Source organism: Megalobrama amblycephala, linkage group LG7 (assembly GCF_018812025.1).
Source record: "Megalobrama amblycephala isolate DHTTF-2021 linkage group LG7, ASM1881202v1, whole genome shotgun sequence".
Lineage (NCBI taxonomy): Eukaryota > Metazoa > Chordata > Actinopteri > Cypriniformes > Xenocyprididae > Megalobrama > Megalobrama amblycephala.
Window position 1 is genome coordinate 50,912,475 of NC_063050.1, and position 23,270 is coordinate 50,935,744.

The 23,270-nt window shown below is 36.0% G+C and overlaps 1 protein-coding gene across 3 annotated transcripts in view; it reads left to right on the forward strand.

Annotated features, from left to right (window-relative positions):
* pard3ba (par-3 family cell polarity regulator beta a) overlaps positions 1-23,270 on the forward strand; it is a 228,417-nt gene that overhangs the window by 151,905 nt on the left and 53,242 nt on the right. For all 3 annotated transcript variants that reach the window (XM_048198008.1, XM_048198006.1, XM_048198007.1), the window contains 2 exons: positions 7,114-7,329; positions 11,191-11,374. In XM_048198008.1, the coding sequence (XP_048053965.1) occupies positions 7,114-7,329; positions 11,191-11,374 (400 nt within the window). The remainder of the gene's footprint in view (positions 1-7,113; positions 7,330-11,190; positions 11,375-23,270) is intronic.

The following is a 23,270-nucleotide window of genomic DNA, read 5'->3' on the forward strand; positions in this document are numbered from 1 at the left end:
GGCTGGCCGAAGATCAAGCGTGCGATCTGTAAAGCGCTGTGTTGGTTGACTCACAGGCCGGTAATCTGACTCCAGATCAGTGGCTGTGTCTCAGCCAAGTCAAATGAAGATAAACTGAGGGCGACTGCTGCCCATTTGTAGTCTGTCAGCTGAGGTGAGAGAGTGAGTTGCTGCAAGAAGTGATTGAGTTAGTGGAGGAAGCAGACACACACAGTGAAAGCAGTGACCACACAGTACAAGACCACAGACACCTACAGACTAAACCTTAGTTGAAAATAGCTGAAGGAAATATCTATTTGTTAATGAATTAAGCCAACTAATTTGATTAATATTCTTTCTTTACCCAATATTTTTTTTAAAATTACAAATGCAATGAATATACAGTTAGCCAGTAGGGGTGTAACGGTACACAGACGTCACAGTTCGGTACATACCTCGGTTTTGGTGTCACGGTTCGATATGAGTTCGGTACAACAGGAAAAATGGTCACACTTTACTTTAGGGTCCAATTCTTACTATAAACTTTGACTTTAGCCTCAATAAACCCCTAATCACTGCTTATTAATAGTAAGTAAGGTAGTTGTTTAGGTATTGGGTAGGACTGAGGATGCAGAATAAGGCATTAATATGTGCTTTATAAATACTAATAAACAGCCAATATACTAGTAATATGCATGCTAATAAGCAACTAGTTAATTGTGAGAATTGGAACCTAAACTAAAGTGCTACCGGAATATTTTATATATATATATATATATATATATAATATACACAGTAACAACCCCAATCATAGATGTACGCATAGACTCAAACACATGGCACTGGATCCTAACTTGCATCAAAATCAAAACCACATGCACACAGTCAATTTAGCAGCTCTCACAGCATGTGCCTGCATAAAAATCATACACAGTCAAATTTACATGCATAGTTTCACACGACTGTTTTGTATACTTCTCAGGGGTCAGGGACAATGGTAAATACATGAAAGGCTGATTGGAGTGTAGGTTTACAGATGTGGGATCCGATAGATATTGACAGGCTGCAGGCTATTCTGCTGACGCACTCATTTTTCTCTCTTCCCTCTGGCGCGCTCTACCTACGCCAGACTCCTTTATATGCTCTGACATATTTCATTATTAGGATGGTCTTGAAGACGTGGCCGCTCTGAGTTTAATCTGACTAAAAACCCCTAGCTAGTGCTGGCCAAGCCAACCACTGCGGTACTCTCTCTCTCCTTGCATCTGCTTTGCAGTAAACGCAATATTTTTAAATGTGTTTTTCCTGTAAATTCACCGTCTAGTCCAGCATTATGTCTCTTATTATCATTATTATTATTATTATTATTATTATATAATAATAGTATTAGGCCTTGTGGTGTCTACTAAATGTTTTAGTACAAATTTACATCAGCTTTAGGTTATTTATTATTATTAAAAAAAAATCCAGCACAAAAATAGGGTGCTATGATGCAATTTTTCCATAATGTCAACGCCAAATTTATTGCCTCTACTATTGAACGCCAGCCTTAAGCAGCCTGGAAAAACACTGCACTCATGTGATGGTCCCTTTATTGTAAGTAACAAATCATATGACTTGCCTGTCTGTGAAATTGTATCCTGGAAACCATAATCCATTATTTCTATAAAGAGTACATAAGAAAGAGGTTGTCATATGTTGCACACTAGTTTCAACCACTAAATATCACTATAAAGGAAGTCTTAGGTGTTCTGAGAGACTGAGTGAAACACTCTTCACTGTTAATGTTCATATTGACCTTTGGATGGATATTATTGTACAAACCAATAGTGAGGCATATAGTTAATAGCCTAAAAAAAGTGTTTGTGTGTGTAGTTAAAATGTAGACAAACACTTATGCTTAGGGTCCAAAATATTTAGCTTTACTTGCTAATGGCTGGTGAACTTATTAGAAAATATTTTGTATTAAATGAAACTGTATTGTACATTGTTTTATTAAAAACATGCAATCTTGTCTTTTTAGCATCTAAAGCTAAGCTGTGTTTTTAAAGGATAACATTTACAGTTAAATCCTGCATACTTTTTTTTTTTTTTTTGAAGATTTAAACCAGCCAAGTTTTCTTTAACTAATATCCATTCCATTTTCTTTTAACCATGTGTTATGGTGAGATTCTTAAAGTGCGTGGTTGAATCATGGACAATAATACCAGGAACATGAATTAAGAATATAATTTCTCCATTCTTTTATTGTGACTAAAGGTAGAGTAGACAATTTCAGAGAAGATGGTAATAGCAAGCTAGCTTTGAAAGCATAAGATCCCACTCTCCCTTCAGAGCATCTCCAAAGCCACGCCTCCTCCAAAACACATGAATGCGCACAGCAGAGTCTGCAAAGCGCCACGAGAGGAGAGACGGCATTAAATGTCTCAAAGCACATAACATTACAAAAATAATGAACATAAACAACTTACAGAGCTCTTGTACCACCTGCTGCAGATTAATTTCAGCGTTGATGGTTTTGACATAGAAACGCATAAATCCGAGTCTGAGGACGTGAGCTGCTCCGGGTAGAATGTCACGGGTTGCCATCTTGTAATTAGGATTACGACATGGTGTGAACGCAGCATAAGCTTGTTGTTTTGGTTCAGGAGGAAATGTTTAAGACGGCTGCTGTTTGTTTGTTGAGCTCTGCGACTGACATCTGTCTACAACTCTGCATAGCCTTATGAAACGTGCCGATGACGTGATGTCTGCGCGAGCAGGTGCGCGGAGGTATGGAAATATATATGTTGACAGGCAGGTAGGACATCGTAACATTTTTTTGGTCCTGAGACTTGCACAGAAGAAATATGTACATGTTTTATTATTTATATGAAGCGAGTTTCAACCAGTATAACAACAAGTGTCTATAAAAAATGTCTACCCTACCTTTAAATACTACTTTCATTGTTTATTTGCCCAAATTAGTGGAGTATAACTCTCCTTCTTGCTAGCAACAAAGCAACATGTATATGTTTGTATATACTGTATATGTGTGTAGTTGGTACAACGAAGAGCTGAGTCCCGGTCCGCAGGAGAGGAGAACATGTCCATTAAGAGGATAGATGAAAGATGCTGGAGGCATCGCTCTCTCTCTCTCTCTCTCTCTCACTGGCTTCCCTCCAACACTCCTACATTTTCCTGTGGCACCTCTCTTCCAAATGAAGACCACTCATAGAGCCTGCGTTGCTCACGGGCTCTGCGGCGCTTTAGTTCACAGTTCACCATCCTTCCATTCATCTCTCTTCCTCTTCCAGGAGCTGTATGGCAGTCGCCCAGTTACCGTTCGCTTGGGCCCTGCAGCGCAGCTTCTGCTGATTTGTTTGTTTTTTTCTTCGTCTCATTATTTTCCCTTTTCGTGATAATGGCAGCATACAGGTATCTGTCTGCCAGAGAGACTTCGCCAATTACTGTTTTATTTCCTAAGAACTTGTTCAAATGACTTTCCCGTCTCGCTGTCGCTGTCTTGGTCTGTTTCTGTTCCTCTCTCGTCTAGTTTGCTGTTGATTCAGGTTGAGAGCAGCCATGTTGTGCTGGTTTAGATTGATTTATGCAAGCATCCCAGAGAGGGCCATCTGTGTCGAATGTTTATGCGTGTCGGTGCACATGCGTGCAGTACTGTGGAAATTAAATCTACATTTTAAACATTTCACTGCTTAGATCGTAATGATTGCATCTGCATTTCATGGAAATGATATAGATGTATCCAATGCTTAATTTGTGCATAATGAAATCCCAGAAAAAGGGCCGGTCATGGATCCCAGAGTTTGTTTATTCTAACTTTAGTTTATTTCAACTTAATTTCAGTTTAAATTGTGTATATATACTACCGTTCAAAAGTTTGAAGTCAGAATGACTTTTAAAAAATAAATTAATTAGTTTAAAGGGGTCATGACATGGATTTTTTTTTAACCTCCTTGAAGTTCACTTATAATGTTACCATCAGGACTTGACATGAACTTTTTTGCTCTCCAGCCTCTGTGGCTAGTGGTTCTCTAAAGTTACTATTGTGGCATTTTCACTGGCCACAATTTTGCCATTGATACCATGGGGGAATAACAGCCATCTAGATATTTTTAATAATATCTGAAAATTTGGCAGCAGGAATATTATGCTGCTGTCACTTTAAGACCTGACGCACAGATCCAATATACTGTTACACATGCGTTTTCTTTCTCAACTGTTTACGTTCACTGAAAACATAACTGACTGTGTTTACATGAATACTCATCAAGACCGGCATTTGACATTATTTTGTGTGTATTTGACTGTTTAAGAGCAATAAGTAGTGAAAAAGAACTTAATTTAGTACCGAGAGGCGGCTTTATCCTCGTGCACTTAGGGTGTGAGCACAAAACTGCAGGAATGAGTAAAATTATGAGCAATATGCTCAATCCCATTCCAAAAAATATTTGCAGAAAAATTATTATTTTTAACCCTCATTCTTACCCTCTGTCTGAAATGATCCATTTATAAAGGGCCGGCTCCTTTAAAGCTAGTCAGTGAGTGTTTTAAAAACATGATCCACATAAAACCATGATTTGCAGACGAAGCGTTATGAAATCATTTACTTACGGTTTGTGATGCAGCTGCTGTCAGATCCAATACAGTTGGCTGATTCATCTTTCAACAAGTTGCTTTGCAAACTCTCCATTGCATTGTGCCTCGTTAACAAACAAAATGAACAATCTGACACAATCCGTGACGCCATTAAAATAAACCATCCACTTGTTTCAGATGCTGGGATCCTTCTGAAGTCTGTACTGAGACACAAACGAGCTGTATAAACTGGACGCGTCAAAGTGAAAGTTATTTCGTTCTTCCATTTATCCTGTTGTCGACAGACTCAGTGCTCAAGTATAGACAAATGTCAGCCTTTAAGCGGTAAGCCTATGGTTCGATGGAGGCGGTCATATGCAAATGTATTTGCATATGATGGATCCTGCAACATCAAAATGAGCCATTTTTGGAGCTTAATTAAATAAATTCTGTTTATAATGAGGAGGATGTTTTAAGCTATGAAACTTGCAGGATGTTTTAGTGGTACATAGACCTCTTATACAGTCAAACCAAAATTTATTTAGACACCTTGAACATTTCATTCATTAATACAGTTTATTCACTATAGTTTAAAGAAATGGTAATAAAATATGACAAGATCTCAGAGTTAAACTGTGTCAGAAAAATATAATCTTAATTATGTCAGATAACACTTAAGCAAAACATGGTCAGGTCAAAGTGTCTGAATAATTTCTGGTTCCAAATTTTTATCAATTTTACTGGTATCCCACTGTATGAAGAACTTTTGCGTATAATATGTCACAGTTTACTTTATTTTGCTATCCTCACTCACATAAATGAACTATAGTGTCCTGCACCCACTAGTAAAAATATATTAAAAATATCTGAATAATTTTAGTTTGACTCAAAAGATCAAATGCAAACATTTCTCATGTCACCCCATTAAGCAAATCAAAAGTTTGATATATATATACAGTACTGTGTAAAAGTCTTAGGCCATCACCAGCTTTTGTTGTTTTAGCAATGTTTTAATGACCATCCATATTTATTTTTTGGTCTCTTTATTAAGAAACAAACAGAAAATAAAGGAAATATGTACACAAAATGTAAAAAAAAAATCTGAACAAAATGGTTTCTTTGGTCTGCAAAAAAAATCAAAAATCAGTATTTAGTGTGACCTCCTGGACGACTTCCAGTTTGTCAAAGAAGAAAATCTAAGAAACTTATCATATTTTGAAAGTTTTCTTGGCCTTCCAGTCCTTTTCCATTCCATTTAGGTTTAAGAGAGCCAGATTCCTGCTGTTGCTCAGGTTTAAGGGAAGGTCACTAAATACTTGCCACTTTAGCCTATGGAAGTTGTTTTTTTCCCCTGATTTTGTTATTGTCATTAATATATTTATAAGCAACTGAAAAAAGCACAAATGTCAGGGCATGTCAAAACTACTCCAGGACCCCAAATCAGCCTCAGACACCAGAGGGTTAAAGTTACATATTACTGTGATGTTCACAGTGATTTTAACACAGTTTTTTGCCTAGAAATACCATTTAACTGTAGTAAAAATTACGTCCATCCTTCAGTGGCTTATTGTTTTATTATTTCTTTTGTATACACATTTTTCAATGATGCTTTTTAAAAAATAGTTCTTAAAGGGTTAGTTCAGCCAAAAATGAAAACTCTCTCATTGTTTACTCACCCTCATGTCGTTCCAACACAAATTACTTTGTTTCTTCCTTCTTCTTCTCTTTTTGTGTTCCATGTAAGAAAAATATAATTTGGGTTTGGAACGACATGAGAGTGAGTACAAGATGACAGAATTTTAATTTTAGGCTGAACTATCCCTCTAAAGCATGATGTGCTCTTTCCTGCATGGCACTTTTTACCTCTCAAGCACCAAGCACTTCTCTTTTCTTCTTTCCCCCGTCTTTCTTTTGCCCTTTCAGTGTTTGGAGCCCTTGGATTTGTTCTATTCCTCCATTTTTTCCTCTTGTTAGTGCTTGTTGTAATCCCTCACCTTCTCCTCTTGCTCCTCTTACCCTTGTTCTCGGCTGTTTGCATTGTTCACGGCCTCATAGTTGTTCTTCATCTCTCAGTACTTCATTTAATGTTCCTCTTCCCTGGACTACTACTACTGCTACTTTTCTGTTTAATATTCCTGCACGTCTGGTCCGCATCTGTTACGCCTCATTTATTCCGGGATGCTCTTTCACCCTCACCTTGAGGTTTCATCATCCACCCTTCTCAAGTCCTCGTCCTCCACTACAGCCGTCTTTACATATTTCATCTCTGTCTGTTCTTTGAGTGCGTCCAGATCCATTAGACTTTCAGCTCAGCTCACCGCACAACTGTTGCATTTTCAATTCACAACTTATGACCACCCTGTTGAAAAGATCAGCTTAGTCCAGGTGGAATATCCTTCATGATCCGGGCTAGTCCTGATTTGATATATACGATGGTGCTGGTCTTTTCAGCAGGGCACTATACGCTACATTTCTAATCTTGACCCATCTTCACCCTCCTTTCATTACCATCCTCCATCCCTCCATCACTGACATCCCTCCATCTCCCCGTCTCAGAACCCCCCTCCTCTAACGGGACAGCGTTGGGACCCAGGTTAGGTCTTCAGAAGTCCAGTTCTCTGGAGAGTCTCCAGACAGCGATGGAGGAGGTCAGTAAGGACGAGGTGCCCTTCCATCGTCCACGCGCGCACATGGTGAGAGGCAGAGGCTGCAACCTCAGCTTCCGCTACGCCATCGACAAGTCCTACGAAGGGCCTTCTGAACCTGAGGATGGTGAGTTATATGTAAACAATGAAATGCAGCATTAATTAAATTGATCAAAGTCCACCTGTAGTCAATAATTTTATCCCTTTAAAACTCATCTTTGATCACCAAAATGACATATTTAAAAATTTTTTCCTTGTAAAAAAATTCTTCATGCCTTAAAATAGCTTGAATGTAACTCTACACCCTTGCCTCATTTAGTATACGCGGTTCTATGAATATGCAAATTAGCCCCGCCTCCACTCACTCACACCAGCTTAGAGATCCACACGCTGACGATCACACGTGGATGTGATTGGTTACAGGGTAGTCTGTGACATAAGAAACACCAGCGGTTTCTTTGGTTCACTGCAGTTTTAAAGAGAAAATACTCAGCAATGGTGTTGACTAATGATTTTGCACATGGTTTGTCTTAAAGCATATTAAAAACACCACATAGACATATAAACAACATTAAAAACGTGATTTTCACCACAGGGAGACTGAAAATTGCTTTAAAAAAAAAAAAAAAAAAAAAAAGTAGTTTAGATTGGGCAGAATCAGTGTTATTTGAGCATTATTTATATACTATTATATTGTTCATTAATAGTTTGAATTAAAATTTTATAATTTCAGTTTTCATTTAATTTTAGTTAATGTTTTAATTTTGTAATTTTATGATGTGTTTGTCATTTGTTTTATCTGTTTATCTTTATCTTAATTTTAGTACTTTAATTTTAGTAAAAAAAAAAAGAAAAAAAAGTGTGTGAGTGTGATATATATATATATATATATAACTATATTAACTATATATATATATTGTATAATATATATATATATATGTTAGTATATTTCTAGTTAATAGTATATGATATATAGTTATATAATAATTTATTAGTTATATAACTTTTTAACTATTAATAATTATTAGTAATTTACATATTCACTCTAATCATTAAAAATGTATTTATTAATATTTATTAACTGATTAATAGTATTTATTTCATTTAATTTTAGTTAACATTTTAATTTGTTTATTTTATTATATGCTTGTCAAGCACATAAGCGTGTTAAGCTTGATTTTAATTTCATTTTAGTTTATTTATTATTATTATTTTATTTATTTATTTATTTATTTTAGTAATGTTAGTACTTTAATTTAACTGACTATATGTCAGTTATAAGCCAAGGCAACATTTCAAATTTTTGGCTTAAAAAATAAATAAAGAAATAAATAAATAATTTATATTATTATAAGTTATATAATTAGTTATTTAGATACTTTATTAATATGTATCTAAATGTGCTTTTATTTATTTGTATTCAATTGTTTTCAGTTTTATTCTGCCTAGTCAAACTTATTCCAATCATTAAACATACATTTATTAATATTTATTCATTGATTAATATTATTTATTTATTTACAGTTAATTAAAAAATAATAGATTTATTAATTTATTAATAATACATTTTCAAGACATTTATACAGTAATTGATTTAAGTTAGTGCTTAATTTGTGTATTAACTGATCATGACAACCAACATGAAATATAATTTTTTTTATTAGTGCACCATCAATTGTTCGCGTCTAATGCAACTTAACGACTCATTTTATGTCCTGTAATGTATTGTTAATGTTATTGTATAGTAGTGTTGTAATTTAAACAGAAGGCCTTCAGGGGGTTTCTGCAGTTATTGCTCACGACAGCAAAAGTACATTAAAGTGCGTGTGCTGCATAACAGTCAAAGCATGTTGCTGAGCACAGTAGCGAGATTGTCATGAGTTTAGCCAAACATGTGCTAACAGTTACAGCTGCATACCACTGCTTCTCACTTTGCCAAAAGTGCATCTGCACCCTTTACATTCACCACTCTCATCAAAAAACCCCATCAGCTTATAATTATTAACATGCATTGTAGTATATGCTGTTAAATTGTGGAAATGAAAGTCAAAATTCATTATTGCACAGTATTCCAAACAATCCAAATATAATGACTTGAACTATTCCGTTTTTAGAAATGTCACATTATGGAAGTTAAATAGGTTGCAAATGCTGTTTCATGTTGACTTTAAAACTTCTAAAGTTGAGAGCGGTTGGGTGCCACAGACGCTCCCTCACTTTTAGTAGCTCATTTGAGAGATGAATTTGACTCTCAGTGGCTCATTGAGCTTTGTGAGCCAGTGAGGAGTGAATCAGCAAATGCATCAGTATCACAGATTTCTGTCTGAAACTCCAGCAGCGAGTCAGCACATTCAAAGGCACGTTTCAACCGTGCTCTTTCTCACTGACATTAAAGACCCCTTCTAAATGAGAAACAGAGACAGAACCGAAGCACTAGCCAGAGCCTTCGATTGGAACCTATAAGGTGTCAGACTTCATGAATAAATGTCAAGCTTTCTGCACCCTAATCAGCTTTAGTAACAACCGATCCAATGCAACAGGAGACTGAGAGTCACACCACAACATGTCCAGGCCACATTTCACACCAAAAGCAAAAATGAAATGGTAACACTTTACAATAAGGTTTCCTTAGTTAACTACTTTAGCTAACATGAACTAAGAATGAACAAGACTTTTATTAATCTTAGTTAATGTTGATTTCAGCATTTAGTAATGCATTATTAAAATCAAAAGTTGTATTTGTTAACATTAGTTAATGCACTGTGAACTAACATGAACAAACAATGAACGATTGTAACAACGATTAATAAATACTAAGAAATGTATTGCTCATTGTTAGTTTAAGTTAGTTAATACATTAACTATGATTAACAAATGAGACCTAATTGTAAAGTGTTACCAATAAAAAATAAGTAAATAAAAACAAATAAGAATAAGAAAGTGAAGCAAATTTTGGGTGCATTAAGGATGCAAATATTATTTATTATTTTTGTTTCTTCTTTTTTTATATATAAATTAAGGGCAGTACAGCAAATACTGCTATGATGTACAAATATTTAACATTAAAACAATAGTAGTAAAAAGTATCTTTTTTGTTCACATTACAGTAATGACGATTTGTGTTATGGTAACAAGAATTTGGTGAGAAAATCGCCTTCATTTTATCCAAAATGCAAAAAAAAAAAAAAAAAAAAACTTAATTTAACTTAATGGCCCAATTTTTTAAAAAGTATTTTTTTGTGAAATATGACATTGCTTTTAATAAACACTTTAAATAATTGAAAATAATTAATTGGGTTAGTTCACCCAAAAATGAATCGTTCATCTTCGGAACACAAATTAAGATATTTTTGATTAAATCCGAGAGTTTTTTTTTTTTTTATCTCCCATAGAAAGCAATGAATTTACCACATTCAAGGTCCAGAGAAGTAATGAAGACATTGTTGAAATAGTCAACGTGACTACAGTGGTTCAACCTTATTATTATTAAGCAACAAGAATACTTTTTGTGTGCAAAAACAAAACAGAAATAATTACTTTTTTCAACAATTTGTCCTCTTCCCTGTCAGTCTCCTACACTGTTGATGCAGTGATCACAGTTCAGCACTTCCGTGTTTACGTAGACAAAAAAACCTCAGATTTCATCAAAAATATCTTAATTTGTGTTCTGAAGATGAACAAAGGTCTTTTTGGGTGAACTAACCCTTTAAGCTCATTATTTTTTTCTATTTTTTAATTGTTATATTAAATAAACAATTAAATAAATTGAATATGCAATTTATTTAATTGTTATAATGTGTAATTTTTAATGCATATGACTTTACGTTTGCTAAAAGTCCCATATGGATTTGACTTTCAGGTAAATATACCGAAAAGAAAGACTTTCTTCATCATTTACTGACAAGCGAGAGTCTGGTTCGTTTGATTCCTTATGATTAGATCACATTAGGAGTTTGCTCATGTCTGTGTCTTTGTTCTTCACCAACAGATGACTCTGAGGAAGACTCTGGAAGAGACACGCCTGCCAGCGGCTCCTCTCGCCAGGAACTGGATGATGACAAGAAAGTAAAAAAAAAGAAAACCAAAAAGAAGAAAGAGAAAAAGAGCAAAAAGAAGGACGAACCCGAAGACCCTGAGAAAAAGACAAAGAAAAAAGGATTTGGATTGTTGAGGTATGAGTCTGAAAAGCTAGAAATTCACACAAATCACAGTTTCACTCAATCGTAAAGTTACAAAAGGAAATCTTCATGAGAAATGCAGTGATTTGCGTCAAACGATTCCCCATAAAGTGTTTGGATGCAGTTTATCAGCTCTTAAAGGAGCCATATCATGGAAACAGGACTATCCTAGGTCTTTTGAAATAAAGTGAGTCTAAATTTGTCCCTGTGCTGATACATTGATGTATAGTCAGGGCAGTGGAGAGGATGAATGATGGTACTGCATAACGGCCCCCTGAAGCAGCTGCATATGGAGGCCTTCCGATAATTACAGCACTATGGTAATTGAGGACAAAACAAGTGAACTAACTATATGCTGTCTTTGTGTGATTTTATAAATATAGGCAGGCAGATAAGATGACAGACATACAGTGAAATCCATGTCTTTAATTGAGATCGACAGGCTTGTGTTTGAGGGTTTTATATTTGGGCTTCATGCATAATCCCTTTCCCTCCTGACGGACATGAGAACTCTTTTCATGTATGAGATGAAAGATGACTGAATGACAGTGCATGTCTCTCTAAACTATAAAATAGACCTTCTGTTTTTCCAGCGCTGACTATCAATTGATCAGCATATGCTTGTATTTCAATGGAAACCTTCTCTTTAATTAATACATTAACTATGGTTAACAAATGAGACCTTATTGTAAAGTGCTACCAATAAAATAAGTAAATAAAAACAAATAAATAAATATTTTTCAATAAGAAAATGAAGCAAATTTTGGGTGCATTAAGGATGCAAATATTATTTATTATTTTTGTTTCATTTTTTTTTTATATATATAAATTAAGGGCAGTACAGCAAATATGCTATGATGTGCAAATATTTAACATTAAAACAATTGTACTAAAAAGTATCTTTTTTTGTTCACATTACAGTAAGGACGTTTTGCGTTATGGTAACAAGAATTTGGTGAGAAAATCGCCTTCATTTTACAATAAGGTTTCCTTAGTTAACTACTTTAGCTAACATGAACTAAGATTGAACAGTACTTCTACAGCGTTTATTAATCTTAGTTAATGTTGATTTCAGCATTTAGTAATGCATTATTAAAATCAAAAGTTGTATTTGTTAACATTAGTTAATGCACTCTGAACTAACATGAACAAACAATGAACGATTGTAACAACGATTAATAAATACTAAGAAACGTATTGCTCATTGTTAGTTCGTGTTAGTTAATACATTAACTATGATTAACAAATGAGACCTAATTGTAAAGTGTTACCAATAAAATAAATAAATAAATAAATAAAATAAAATGTAAATAAAAACAAATAAATAAATATTTTTCAATAAGAAAATGAAGCAAATTTTGGGTGCATTAAGGATGCAAATATTATTTATTATTTTTGTTTCTTTTCTTTTTTTTATAAATTAAGGGCAGTACAGCAAATACTGCTATGATGTGCAAATATTTAACATTAAAACAATAGTACTAAAAAGTATATTTTTTGTTCACATTACAGCAAGGACGTTTTGCGTTATGGTAACAAGAATTTGGTGAGAAAATTGCCAAAATGCAAAAAAAAAAAACCAAAACTTAATTTAACTTAATGGCCCAATTTTTTAAAATTGCTTTTAATAAACACTTTAAATAATTGAAAGTAATTAATTGGGTTGAAAAAATGAATTTTCTGTCATTAATTACTCACCCTCATGTCGTTCCACACCCGCAAGACCTTCGTTTATAGGTTCCAATAGGTTACTCATTCCCCGCAAAATAGATACACCAACGTTTTTTCTCTCTCTCATCTCTCCAACAGCGAGTTGACACACAAACCCTCCTCCGCTCATTCACTCCTTTCATTTGCCCTGGATGAATATTATTTGTGTTACAGGGCTTGAATTTCAGGGCATAATTTTACTCATTCCCGCAGATATTGTTCTCACACCCAAAGTGTGGCACATAAAGCACCTCTCAGTACTAAATTGAGTTCTATTTTGCTGCTTATTGCACTGAAATAAACACAAAATAATGTCAAAATGGCGGTTTTGGTGAGTATTCATGTAAACACAGTCAGTTATGCTTGAAGTGAATGTAAACAGTTGAGAAAGAAAACTCATGTGTAACAGTATAATGGATCAGTGCATCAGGTCTTAAAGTGACAGCAGCCTAATATACCTGCTGCCAAATTTTAATGATAATATTAAAAATATCTAGATGGCTGCTTTTCCCCATGATATCAATGTCAAAATTGTGGCCAGTGAAAATGCTGAGTGGCTAGTAACTTTGGAAAACCACTAGCCACAATGGCTGGAGAGCAAAAAAAGTTGACGTCAAGCCCTGTTCGCAACCCATTTGACTTCAGTAATGTGACATTTCTGAGTAAAATAGGATGTTCAACAAGAAAAAATCAAGTCACCTTTATTTATGTAGCGTTTATTTAGTACAGATCATTTCAAAAGGTGCTTTACAGGGATAAAGAGGAAAAGGAACCCGAACTCCATCAGGTGACACATTTTTTGGGGGAAAACAGGCTCAGTTAGAGGAGCAGTTCTCCTCTAGCCAAGCGAACCAACATGGTGTGGTTATGATTCCAGGCTGCATCACCAGTCAGATTGTAGATTAATATCATTCAGAATATTTCATGCAGTTCCTTCTGCTTGAAGATTGGATTGTGTAGGTTGGGACTTGATTTTATCCATCATTAATCAATTGCATTGTGTTTTATTTGTTGCAAAAATATATTACCACTTTCATTTGTTTTTACTATTTTCACCATTTCGATGAACACTTCTTGCTACTCAGCTGCTTCGTAAAACCGTCCTTCCATGACGGCAACGGTTTTCATGCGGTGGTCAAAGCGGCGTGACCATTGTGTTGAGAGATGCGTTGAAACCCTGACACGAGTCATGTGAAAGGATCTTACTGTTCCTCTCTCTTTAACGCTGATGAAATTCCCAGAAATTCAAACTCGCAGCCAAATATCAGTCAGCCCAACAGCTTGGACGTATTCAACAAGGGTTTTTGCCAGACAACTCATATCACATCTCTGCTTTCCAATCTGCTTCCTTTTTGAATTTGAAAAATTGCTTAATTAGCCATTGTGTTATGGTGCAATTTAATCTAATTGTAAAGTCTTCACGGGTGCTTTTCATCATCTTTAAAAAAGAAAAAGGCAAATTATAAACATGTGAGAGTGTGATTCATGGTTCCTTTTTCAACTTTGCGGCAGAACAAACTGGTGATTTTCATTTCTTCCCTTTTATGGGTGAAAATGTTGTGTTTATCGTGTGACCGAGTGTGGTTTCGAAGACAGATGCGCTGTTTGTATGGGCCGCAGTTACAGATGGATTTGTGGGCTGCTTTTAACATGACAACAATAGAGCATCAGATTTTTGAAGCTTTGCGCTTTTATAGCCGTCTTCATGTTTTGGCTGCCTGCCGTGATGTATTTAGATTCACTTTTCTTTCAGTCTTTTCACAATTAGAGGTATTTCATTGCATAAGCAAAGCGTCAGTGAAACAATGATTGAAGCTGTCTGTATTATTTTAGTTTCTGTTAGGGATAAGTGTATAATGGCGGATGTTTTGGCTGTGTGTGTTATGCATTCAGTCACAATAAATATCTGTGGTGCTTGCTTCTAAACAATCATATATGAATATATATATGTGTGTGTGTGTGTGTGTGTGTGTGTGTGTGTGTGTGTGTGTGTGTGTGACACCGATGAGGCCTAACATTATGAGTACTGACAGGTGAAGTGAATAACACTGATCGCTTATCTGGGGAACACATGGCACCAGGATGCACTATGGGAAGAAGGCAATCCAGCGGAAGCAGTCTGATGCTTTGGGCAATGTTCTGCTGGGAAACCTTGGGTCCTGCCATCCATGTGGATGTTACTTTGACACGTACCACCTACCTAAGCACTGTTGCAGACCATGTACACCCTTTCATGGAAACGGTATTCCCTGGTGTCTGTGGTCTCTTTCAGCAGGATAATGCTCCTGCCACAAAGCAAAAGTGGTTCAGCAATAATTTGAGGAGAACAACAGCGAGTTTGAGGTGTTGACTTGGCCTCCAAATTCCCCAGATCTCAATCCAGTCGAGCATCTGTGGGATGTGCTGAACAAACAAGTCCGATCCATGGAGGCTCCACCTCGCAACTTACAGGACTTAAAGGATCTGCTGCTAACATCTTGGTGCAGATACCACAGCACACCTTCAGGGGTCTAGTGGAGTCCATGCCTCGACAGGTCAGGGCTGATTTGGCAGCAAAAGGTGGACCAACACAATATTAGGAAGGTGGTCATAATGTTATGCCTGATCGGTGTGTATGTATATATGTATATAAACCCTCTTATGTGGTGTTTTTTTTTTTTTTTTTTTTACATTGAACACAAATTTTGACACCATTCTCTGGTGTGTCATACTAACCCACACTCACGTCTGCTGCTTCCCAATCCGTCCACCTCAATTCTGTGTAACGTTCCAAATCTGAACCTACAAATCCAAGGCGGCATCAAGCCAATTAGCACGCCTGTGCTTCTTCTACCCAGAATGCATCAAACAAGAGTCGTGTCGCACAGTGAGATTACACACCAACCCTCATCTTACGTTCCTAAGCCAACAGCAGTTAGACACATACTAGTTCAGCTATAAACACGCTCATAGTGTTTGTTTATGAGTGAGCAGATGGCTTTGACAGTAATCTGAAATGGAGATGATTCTTTAATTTACTTAAATTTAGCATTTGGCTCTGTTTAATCCCTTGGTGATTTTAAATAAACTCAACGCTCTCCTGCTGTGCTCTTGACATGTTTTTGAATGTACTTGAGTTTGTGATGCTCTTACAGTTTTGTGTTTTTAAAGTTGTAGGTTTTTTGCAAAAGTTGTACAACTATGAATGTTTGCTTTTGATTCTTGCCGGAAAGATCATTTGGGTTTGAGATTCTGTACAGTAATGTCAGCTTTGCCGTCTTTTACGGCTCCATAGAGAAACATTCAACTGCCTTCAATTACAGTGACTTAGAGCTATACGGCCTATAAAACAGCTAATACTTACTGCCTTGTGAAAACAAGCGTTAGTGACTGACAATCTAATGGAAATGGGTCTTTACATTTCTAAAGTGTTGTAATATTTTAAAGGGATAGTTTGCCAAAAAAAAGGCAAAATATGTAAGATTTTTGGATTAAAATATCCAAAAAACACTAAAAACAATGTTATTTATTTTGTTGATTTGTGTACTTTTCCAAATGTTTCCAAGAATGTTTAAATCCAGAGAAATAAGCAATTTTAACCGGGACACGGACCATGTTCGTGTGTCGCCTATCAATGACATCATACTCGTGTTACCCTCGATTTATGGTTTTATTTTGTAGAAACCATGGAAGCACCAAAGACGCTTTAATATATATTGTGTTTTATTAGACAAGTGAGCAACTGTTTGGATACATTAATCGACACAAAATGAATCATGTTATATAGCTCAACACAGTGAGTCTTATTGTTTAAATCTCGTTTTCTTGATTACCACACGAGTACCATGTTTTACCGTGCCTAATATTGATCCTGCTTACTGTAGTGTGCAGCAAGTGTCTCGTAGTATCTGCTGAGCGAACGCAGAATAGCATTATAACAACTTTCAACACACAAATGTGTCTAATATGATAAAACAGCATTGCGCTACCCCACATACACTTGACCGGAAGAAGCGGAAGCGTCGACTGTGGCAAAATAATGCTCCGCTGCTCTCGAGATGTGTGTCGCGCTTGTCTCTCATTAGCAATCGCTCCAACGGCTTTAGCTCATCCATGAACATGATTCGGATTCTTTTCCACCAGCTGTAGACGTGAAGACATGATTCCGTGAAATCAAGGCGTCATCAAGCTACGCCTTTTCAATAAGCGACCTCTAGTGGCGAAAATTACATATTGTGCCTCTAATTACTCACCCTCATGTCTTTCCAAACCAGTAAGACTTTCATTCATCTTCTGAACACAAATGAAGATATTTTTGATGAAATCTGAGCAATTTCTGTCCCTCCATTGACAGTTACGCAACTGACACTTTGATGCTTCAAAAAGTTCATAAAGAGATCGTAAAACTAATCAATATGAATCAAGCATTTTAGTCCGAATTTGAATCTGAAGAGACTTTATTGCTTTATATGATGAACAGATTTAAAGGTGCCCTAGAATCAAAAATTGAATTTACCTCGGCATAGTTAAATAACAAGAGTTCAGTACATGGAAAAGACATACAGTGAGTCTCAAACACCATTGTTTCCTCCTTCTTATATAAATCTCATTTGTTTAAAAGACCTCCAGAAAACAGGCGAATCTCAACATAACACCGACTGTTAAGTAACAGTCGGGATCATTAATATGTACGCCCCCAGTATTTGCATATGGCAGCTCATGTTCAAGGCATTAGACAAGGGCAGCCAGTATTAACGTCTGGATCTGTGCACAGCTGAATCATCAGACTAGGTAAGCAAGCAAGAACAATAGCGAAAAATGGCAGATGGAGCAATAATAACTGACATGATCCATGATTACATGATATTTTTAGTGATATTTGTAAATTGTCTTTCTAAATGTTTCGTTAGCATGTTGCTAATGTACTGTTAAATGTGGTTAAAGTTACTTGCAGTCTGTATAATTCATAAACACAACTTCATTCTTTGTAAATCTCTCCAACAGTGTAGCATTAGCCCGTTAGCTACAGAGCATATAGCCTCAAACTCATTCAGAATCAAATGTAAACATCCAAATAAATACTATACTCACAGGAATCGATGCATGCATGCAGCATGAATGACGAACATCTTGTAAAGATCCATTTGAGGGTTATATTAGCTGTGTGAACTTTGTTTATGCACTGTATAACTGCACTTATAGTCGAGAGCTCGGGAGGGCAGGGAGCGAGAGATTTAAAGGGGCCGCAGCCTGAATCGGTGCATAGTTAATGATGCCCCAAAATAGGCAGTTAAAAAAATTAATTAAAAAAAATCTATGGGGTATTTTGAGCTGAAACTTTCAGGAGACACCTTAGACTTATATTACATCTTTTGAAAAGACGTTCTACAGCCCGTTTAATTTAAGCTTTTATTCATATATAAACATTCATCAACTCACACATCAGTTGTGGTAATCAAAAGCTAATTAATGACAGAATTTTCATTTTGGGGTGAACCATCTCTTTAACAAATACTTGATTTTACATTTTCTGAAGAAAGTTTTAGCGGTGTTTGCATCATCACGAGGTTGAATTTGGTTTGACAACCTTTCTAGTATTTGCTAAGGCAGTTGTTTTTTTTTCGTCTGCCATGTTTTTACAAGTCTGTTAAATTTTTTCATGCATGCAGTAGTTGAAACTGTTTTGATTACCCTCACAGAAATATATAAATAGGTTAATTTGTTTTTAAGAGCTGATTTACAGACAAATGATGTGTGTGAAAAGTAGTTAGTATGTTTATCTGCCTTTGCACACACATAAACAACAGTTGGTGCACATATAATCATACAATGATGCTTATAATGGATTCCATATCTGTTTTTATTGTCTAGAATTATAGCTGCATGGCACGCATGCTTCAGCGGGGTGCGAGACGGACACATCATGTTTTATTTGCCGTCTGAGCGGGAACATATGAAGCTGTTAACACAATCGCTCAGTGCAGCCCGTGAGAGGCTAATTACTGAAATCTGTTTCTAAAATTGAACCCCATTCTGCTGTGATTTCCTCATTTATTCGTGCCGATGTGTTCTGTCAGTCAGACGTTGTGGACTAAATACACATATTCATATTAGCAGAGAAGGCTCGCCGACTTATGAATATTAATGAGTTTTTGCATACTTAATCGCTCGTGGCAGGCCCTCCTCTACATGTTTGTTTGTGAGGGTTCATTTGTCGGTTCATCTGTGTCTTCGAACTTCACAAGTCATGACACGGAGAATGTCTCTCAAACTTTTTTGAAAGCAAGGAAATGCTTAAATTGTCTACGAGAGGTATTAAAGCCTGTGTGTGTTATAACAACTCAAGATGGCAGTTTAAGACGAAACTCAGTCACTTTATATAAAGAATATCTTTTGTAAAATTATGACAGGCGTTCTGTTCATATTTAGGTTTATAAGATGGGGACCAGGTGCTGTCAAGCTCCAACAAGGACCAGGAAAGCACCATAAAAGCATCCTAAAATTAGTCCGTATGACTCATGCACTCTATTCCAAGACTTCTGAACTTATAATATAGCTTGCTGTGACAAACAGACTTACTCACTAAAAATTTTGCCTTGAAAATCTTGTTTGACAGTGGTCATTATTCACTGATGATTAATAATAAGTATGCAACTTGGACATTTAGTTATATAATCTTACATAGAACACAAAAGGACAGATATATTATATTATATTATATTATATTATATTATATTATATTATATTATATTATATTATATTATATTATATTATATTATATTGAGCTTTTTCTATTTGTATGGGTGCAATATTCTACACATTCAGCTATAAATATCTCCTTTTGTGTTCCATTTTATAATATATTACATGATGAAGTGGATCAAAATCTTTCATCAAAGTTGTCCTAAAACCTTCTTCTTAGGACAACTTTGAACTTTTTTGATCCACTTCAAATGTTGACTACTGTAGTTTAAATGTAGCTGCGAGCAGCAATTATCAGGGTTCAAGTGCTTTAAGGCCTTTAAGCACATGCGTAAAAAGATATTATGTTTTATTTAGCAAGACTGTAACCGTCTCGATCATAGATGGAAAAAAACATTTACAGCCAGTACAGGCAATTTACCATAGGAAATATATGTATATGTATCTCTATAAAAGATAGAGAATCCAGAGAATTGTGCAACACAGTGGTTTTATTGAGGTTGAGCCAAAAACCTAGGACTAGTTTACAAAAGTAGGTTTTTAAAAAATCTCCAATATTTAACAAACGATTCGATTGACAGTGGTGGTCCTAGAGGCAAAGATGCTCAGATTGAGGAGTTCTACCATATGGTATGAATGTCGTTGGCATATGCAAAAAATCATGTGATATACAATCTTTTACACATGTGAAAAACACAAAGGCATCTTGGGCAAAGACACCGCATGCTAGTTTTCAAGTCAATCAGACTGACTTTTGCGTAGCTATAGCCGTTTTTGTGTTGTTTTTTAATTTTATAGCACCACCAAGTGGCCAGTCGCCACGTTCTTATTCATACGACCACAGACCGAGCCCATACATAGGTGTACCAAATTTGGTGAAATTATCTCAGTCCAAGAGGCATAGCCATTTTAGTAAATGTGGCCACGCCCACTTCAAGTCAAGTACTGGAGAATTTCACCAGGGTAGCAATCAAATCTGATTTTGTTCACCTTGAGCGAAGGATTCCAACAATACTAGACACTTGAGTCTGCGACGAATGGTTTAGAAGTTATGAGCCATTATGTACTTTTGATCTCTGTAGCGCCCCCATTAGGCCGATTGGGGCGTGCCTTGGGGCGCGACTTACAGTTTGATCTGCCCGTCAATCACTTTTAGGGGAGAATGCCAATCGGAAATTCTAACAATTGCAACAGGGTTTCAGCTCCTAATTATGTATTTAAAAATGTAATATTTGACAATTTTAAAGATAATAAATATGCACTACTAATACAGTTGTGTTTTGTGAGTATGAATGGCAAGGATATGTAAAAACGACTTACTGAATTACTGTGCGCGTTCATTTGTGTATTAGACACGCAGCGAGAGTGTCCGTTTAAGCGAACACTTGTATTGAGTCTGTCAAGGTTTAGTCTGGAAACCACAAGCAGTATCCCATGACACATGCTCCTCGTCTTCCATCTCCTACACGCGCACATTGTGAACGGCGTTATGAGACAGCTCTGTGATTGATGGACTTCTCTCCAGCAGACCCGGGCTCAGGGAACGCTGCTCTGACGGTAAAGGTTAACAGCCTCTTTCCCATCAGAGACACGCCTGGCCTGGAAGTGGTCAAATCACATTAACCTTTACTTTCACGCCTTTTTAATATTAGCAAGTGCTGCATAAAGAAAATCCCCTCATGGAGATTCAACACGCTCAAGTATAGAGGAAAAGCACGGGTGGCAGTTTCAACTTTTTTGTCTTTTTTCTTAGGCAAATTATTGCAGAAAGTTATAAAATGGTTATAAATTCAACATTTACCATGACATAGAGTGCTAATGGTTGCCAGGCCGTTAATATGCAAGTCAAAAAATAGCAAGGCTCAGTTCCTATTTTAAAGGTTCCTAATTTTGATCTCCTACAAAAGGTTTACATGCATCCAAGGTCAAAAAACACTTCTCATAATATACATTGCACATCAGCCTGAAAACGGTTAGTTTGAAGATTCGGTCTCTGCGAAATACACGAAATACACAGGCTCTGTCTTTCCGCGAGCATCCTCTGCTCTGATTGGTCAGATGGTCTACTCTGTTGTGATTGGTCTACTGCTTACAGCATGTGTCTGAAACCAAACACCCTTTATGTGAATTTCAGCTCCAGAGGCTTCCTAGTAGGAGTAGGAATATTAGGCTGCTGTCACTTTAAAGGCTGCACTGATCCAATATACTGTTACACATGCATTTTCTTTGTCAACTGTTTACGTTCACTTAAGACATAACCAACTGTGTTTATGAGGATATTTTGACATATTTTTGTGTTTATTTGTCCGTTCAAGTTCAAAGAAATGCAGAAGAGAACTCAGTATTGAGTATGAGAGGCGGCTTTGGAATTGGAATTGGAATGGAATGGAAGAATTGGAATTGGAATGGAATTACTGACGACTTGTTTTGGCAGTTCAGAGTTTTAGGAGCCAATATCTTTATTTGTCATGTGCTTTGATCTTTCCAGACCCTTTTCATTCACAAACCACTATATTACACACTGCATGAAAGGTAATATTTGAAAAAAGCATAATAGGGGGACTTTAATACGTCAGAAATCTCTTATAATTTTGCTTCAAAATTCAAAAACCTTTTTTTTCATGCCATGGGCGAAAATTAATGTTTTCAGATGGATATCATATGGTGATAAGTCCATAAACATCATCTATCTGAATATTAGATAAAGAGATCTTGCTCCAGTCTTGCGGGGAGTGACAGATGCATGCTGTCAAACAGACAGTCAAAGTGTCATTCCTACGGTGGATTGGCGGCTGTTTTGATTGATGTGCGCTTTATGGAAGACGCCATCTGCAGCTTGGACACATGCCACTCAAAACTAGCAAGATATTACAGTTTGGTCAACTGTGTAAAACATTACGCACATATGATTTTAAACGTTTAACGCCAGAAAGACAAGATTTGTGTCACAGAATGTGCTTCTCACCTCACTGACACTGGTGAAAAAAATATTTGACAACTTTTAACTGTTTTGATAAATCTGCATCATTAGTGCAATGTCTGAACATATTGGTTTTCTGCACTAGTTGAAGATGATAAAGAGAGTGTGATTCATCCAATTAGTGTCAACATTTGGTTTATAAAGTAGAATACACTATCATTGCGATAGCTCTATTTCACTGAACTTCTTAAAGCATTTCTTGTAATTGTACAGTAGCTCCAATGTGATATAACTAACATTTAAACGTTTATATTTGAGGAAAACATTAAAAATGTAGTGTAACTAAACACTTTACTGTCAGTGTAATGTTTAAGTACTGATAAGTTATGATGAGTAATGATGATTTTCTCTTGCGAGATCTAGTAATTTATTCAGAGATTGTGACTGTAATCCTGGTTCAGTATTCAATGTGTCATGCTTTATATTTTCTGTTTAGCTAATAGCCTTTTTTTCTTCTTTTGATCTCTGTTACTGCTAATGATGCAAGAGCATTTGAAATATAGCTTTACTTAATCAGTC